This window comes from Humulus lupulus, chromosome X (genome assembly GCF_963169125.1).
Source record: "Humulus lupulus chromosome X, drHumLupu1.1, whole genome shotgun sequence".
Taxonomy (NCBI): domain Eukaryota; kingdom Viridiplantae; phylum Streptophyta; class Magnoliopsida; order Rosales; family Cannabaceae; genus Humulus; species Humulus lupulus.
Window position 1 is genome coordinate 17,380,223 of NC_084802.1, and position 4,008 is coordinate 17,384,230.

A 4,008-nucleotide genomic window follows, 5' to 3' on the forward strand; every position below is an offset into this window, starting at 1 on the left:
TTAAAATATATATAATATGATATTCTTTTTAAACATAAATAATAATATTTTTAATAAAAATTAAGATTATAAATTATATATTATTATAATGATATTTTATAACATTTAAAATTGAATTTGAATTTATATTAATATAATTATAATATATGGGTCTTGTAATAAATATTATTATAATAATGATGTTTTATAATTTTTGAATTTATATTAATATAATTAATAAATATATATTTTTAATTAATTTTATAAATATATTCAGTTAAATATTTAGAATATTTTATTAAAATTAATAAAACAAACCATTAAAACTAACCACAAAAAAATTCTTTATGTACACATTTTTTTATATAGAAGAGATATAGATACTGTTTTCTAATAGTTGTCAATAGTCTCTCTTATACATTTTTACCTTTTTGTATATTTAGAAAAAATAACTAGCAAATTAAAATAATACTGGACACATATATATAACACTTCTTCATTTAACTATATATATTACACAAGTTAACGAACATATATACCACTCATTTATATATAGTTTGGTCCACTCTTTGCTGCTTATAATGATGTTGTGGGCAAACTAGGTCCACCTTATTCTCAACCAACACCCACCCTTTCCTCTCTCCTTCTGAAAATAAAATAATAATAATAATCTCTTATTGCTGGGTTACATACAATTATATATGTATATATATATATACCCATATCCAAATTTCTGTTACCAAAGAGTGAGATGAGTTTGTTGTGAATTTACATATATAATATGAGTAATGCTGTGGTGGCAATGGACAGTGAAAAACAACCACCAAATCCTCCGTCGCTACAGCCGCCACCGTCGTGGCCGGTGAGAGGTGAAAGAGATGGAGATGGAGAAAGAGGAAAGGAAGAAGAAGAGGTGGCTCAATCTTCGTCTCATCAAGAACACAACAAGGCAGAAGTAACAAAGTTAAAAATAAATCACACTTTCTTGGGGAGGCATAGGATGAATGCAGCTATATCTCATCTCAATACTCAAATCAACCTAATTCAGGTTATCCTTTTACACAATTTAATCACATATATATATATGGGGTTATATTTTTCTAGAAAATTGTGAAAAAATAACACAGATATCGATTTTGATGTAGGAAGAACTAAATGAACTGGACACAGTAGGTGAATCCTCCATTGTATGCGCAGAGTGAGTAATATATATATATATTCATTTGTTTGGCTTTATCAAATTATAGTTTTCATTATATATCTCTTTGCACAGACTCATTTCAAGCCTCGAAACCATTCCAGATCCACTACTTCCCACGTAAGAGAGAAATTTTAAAGATTATTATTGTGTGATGATAATTTGTGAACATTGTACATAAACGATTATGTATTATAAAAACTTAGAATTACCTTTTCAGTTTCTGATTCTAAAAATAAGAGAACCAAATCTATAACTATCAAACTACACACTTTGAATCTGTTTACAATTTCAGTTTCTGATTATGTATTACAATTAATCTGTTTTTGTACCATAAATATATATATTTATATATATATGTATTACTCACTCTGCGCATACAAAATTCAACTCTCATGTCTTCAAAGGGTTTTTTTTTGTTTTAAAAAAAAACAAAAGTATGTTGCAATGTAATTAATACTAATACTTATTAGAAAGATGTTTGATGATTTTGGATGAAACAGAACAAAAGGTCCGGCAGATGTGAGTTGGGATCGCTGGTTCAGGAAAGCCCACATCTCACGAGGCCACAAACGTTGGAAGTAAGGACCAAGGACACACACGCACCGATGGTACTATTTGAATGAGGCAATGATTTTAATAGAACAGCTTTAATTGTTTTGTTTAATATTTAATAATCAGTGCTCAAAACATATTATTAGACAATATAATTCTATCATTTCAAAAGAAAAACAGTCTCACATTGACAAACTTTCATTACCATAACAATTACAATTAATGGTAGTATTTTGTAATGTCAACATTTTAATTACTCTAATATGAAAATCATAGATTTTAAACTTTCACTTTGCATTTTTGTATATTAATTTATTTTAAGTTTATACCACTTTATTACTATTCTGTTATTTTTTTTTTGTTAATACAAGTTTACACTAGCCATAAGCACTGTGCAGTTTTGCATTCACTACAAAAAATAGGGGCTATACAGAGAACAAACGTCGTCAATAAAAGCCCGTTTGTCCTCGGTAGAAAGTTCTTAGTACATCCTCGTCGGTAGAGAAAAACTTCTACCAAGCACATTAAATATGTTATCGGTATAGGTTGTACCAAGGATAATAGTTATCAGTATAAAGTTGACAATATCGTCGGTGAAACCTGTCCAATTTTGTCATCTGGATGGTCTATACCGAGAGTATTTTCCTTGGTATAGACTGAACCGAGATTTTTTTTTTAATTTGTGCAATATTTATTTATTTATTGATTTATTTTGAATCAAATATAAAACAATAGACTAAAATTAAAACATTTATATTAAACATATAAATAAAAACATAAGAGTGTGTTTGCTCTCCTAAACATGAAAATATAATAGTCCATAATAATAAAACTCATACATAAGTCCTACTGACTCGATGCTCCAACATCGGGATCATTAGGTGGTGGTGGGGCACACTGAGATCTCGAGGTGACACAATAAGTCTGGATGTACTCCTCTAATTGTCGAATACGCTCTCTCATCTCAGCCATCTCTTCATCTCTAGTTTATGGAGGATCAATAGTAAATGGAGTTTGGTCCCTTATATTAGGAATAATCCCATATCCTTTCTGGTGGTCACGTCGTTTTCCGAAGACAGTTTGTACCAAAGACAAGTCGTCATCTTCAAGCGCGATATGTGTCTGATGTGTGTCGCGATATGCACGCAATTCATCCTATGATACAATATATAATGTAATTATGTATTGTAAATAAATAATTAAAGTTTTGAAAAATGTTTAAAAAAACTTAAAGTACTCAGGTTTTTTTGGCTGTTTCTGTCACCCACCCTATACCTGATATATGGTGAGTATCCATCCAGCTATCCAGGATCGGCTCAAGTTGCCATGTCTCTAAATTGTGTTGTCGCGTACATATTTAAAAAAAATTAGACGTAAATAAGAAAAACAAACTAAAAAATAATTAATTAACTTTTTTGTAGCGCAGCGCTGGGAATAGCTGAGAACCTCCGTAGTTGAGCTCTTTTAGTTTCTTCTTATTTTCCTTGGTGACCCCAGAATGTTTCTGCAAAAAGTTTATGTTAACAATATATTTAATTAAGAGAGTTAAGTTTAGCAAGAAATTAATATCATAATGTCTGGGAGTTTGAAAAATTCAATGGTTTTTGCCACTGCGTATCTGTGCAACCACCAGAACGATTTTATGGCCCATTAATCTTTAAATGTTCTTACTACTGTACTTCTAATCATAATACTTTTTGGCACAGATCCTAGGCATGTGCCCTTGTCCATATCTGGCACGCCCGATATCAAACAAATCATCATAAATTACAAACATTTATTAGTAAATATGATATATAATTAAATAGAATTAACATAAATATAGAAATGACTTACCTCCATAAATGCAAGTATTCTTTGTTTCGAGGTCTTTGATACTTTTGACCATTGAGGACAGTCTGGATTTGTGTACTGTCGAACAAGTAATCCCAACTCGCTTGAGAAATTTGAGTTGTAATCGCCGATCTCTTTATATGTTCTCCCTCGCACATCTCACTCGAGAGGGAGAGGACGCCCCAACTCTTCCTTTTTTTCTTGCGTGTTCAATCTTGTGGTGTCCACGCTTGTTTGGAGGCGCTATTATATGCAAATTTAGTATTGTTAAATTAATATGTATTAACTGTTAAAATTTAAGGAGTGTATCAATGTGTAATGTATTACCATGTCATAATCAGCTGGGATATCTGACGGTCCACGTGGAGGATCACATCCTCCACCACCACCCCTGTGAGATCGAGCAATAACGTCAGCCATATCTGAAAAATATAGATATTAAA

The 4,008-nt window shown here is 30.8% G+C and overlaps 1 protein-coding gene across 3 annotated transcripts; it reads left to right on the top strand.

Annotated features, from left to right (window-relative positions):
- The first annotated feature begins 562 nt into the window (after positions 1 to 562).
- On the top strand, positions 563 to 2,022 carry LOC133804516 (guanine nucleotide-binding protein subunit gamma 1-like). 3 transcript variants are annotated; one of them, XM_062242670.1, is made up of 4 exons: positions 571 to 1,027; positions 1,125 to 1,177; positions 1,253 to 1,297; positions 1,681 to 2,022. In XM_062242670.1, the coding sequence occupies exons 1-4, from the start codon at positions 761 to 763 to the stop codon at positions 1,760 to 1,762; spliced, it is 447 nt and encodes a 148-aa protein (XP_062098654.1). In that variant the 5' UTR covers positions 571 to 760; the 3' UTR covers positions 1,763 to 2,022. The 3 variants fall into 3 exon arrangements, with proteins under 3 accessions (XP_062098657.1, XP_062098655.1, XP_062098654.1); XM_062242671.1 differs by lacking the exon at positions 1,253 to 1,297 and having other exon boundaries at positions 569 to 1,027; XM_062242673.1 differs by lacking the exons at positions 1,125 to 1,177; positions 1,253 to 1,297 and having other exon boundaries at positions 563 to 1,027.
- Positions 2,023 to 4,008: the final 1,986 nt, after the last annotated feature.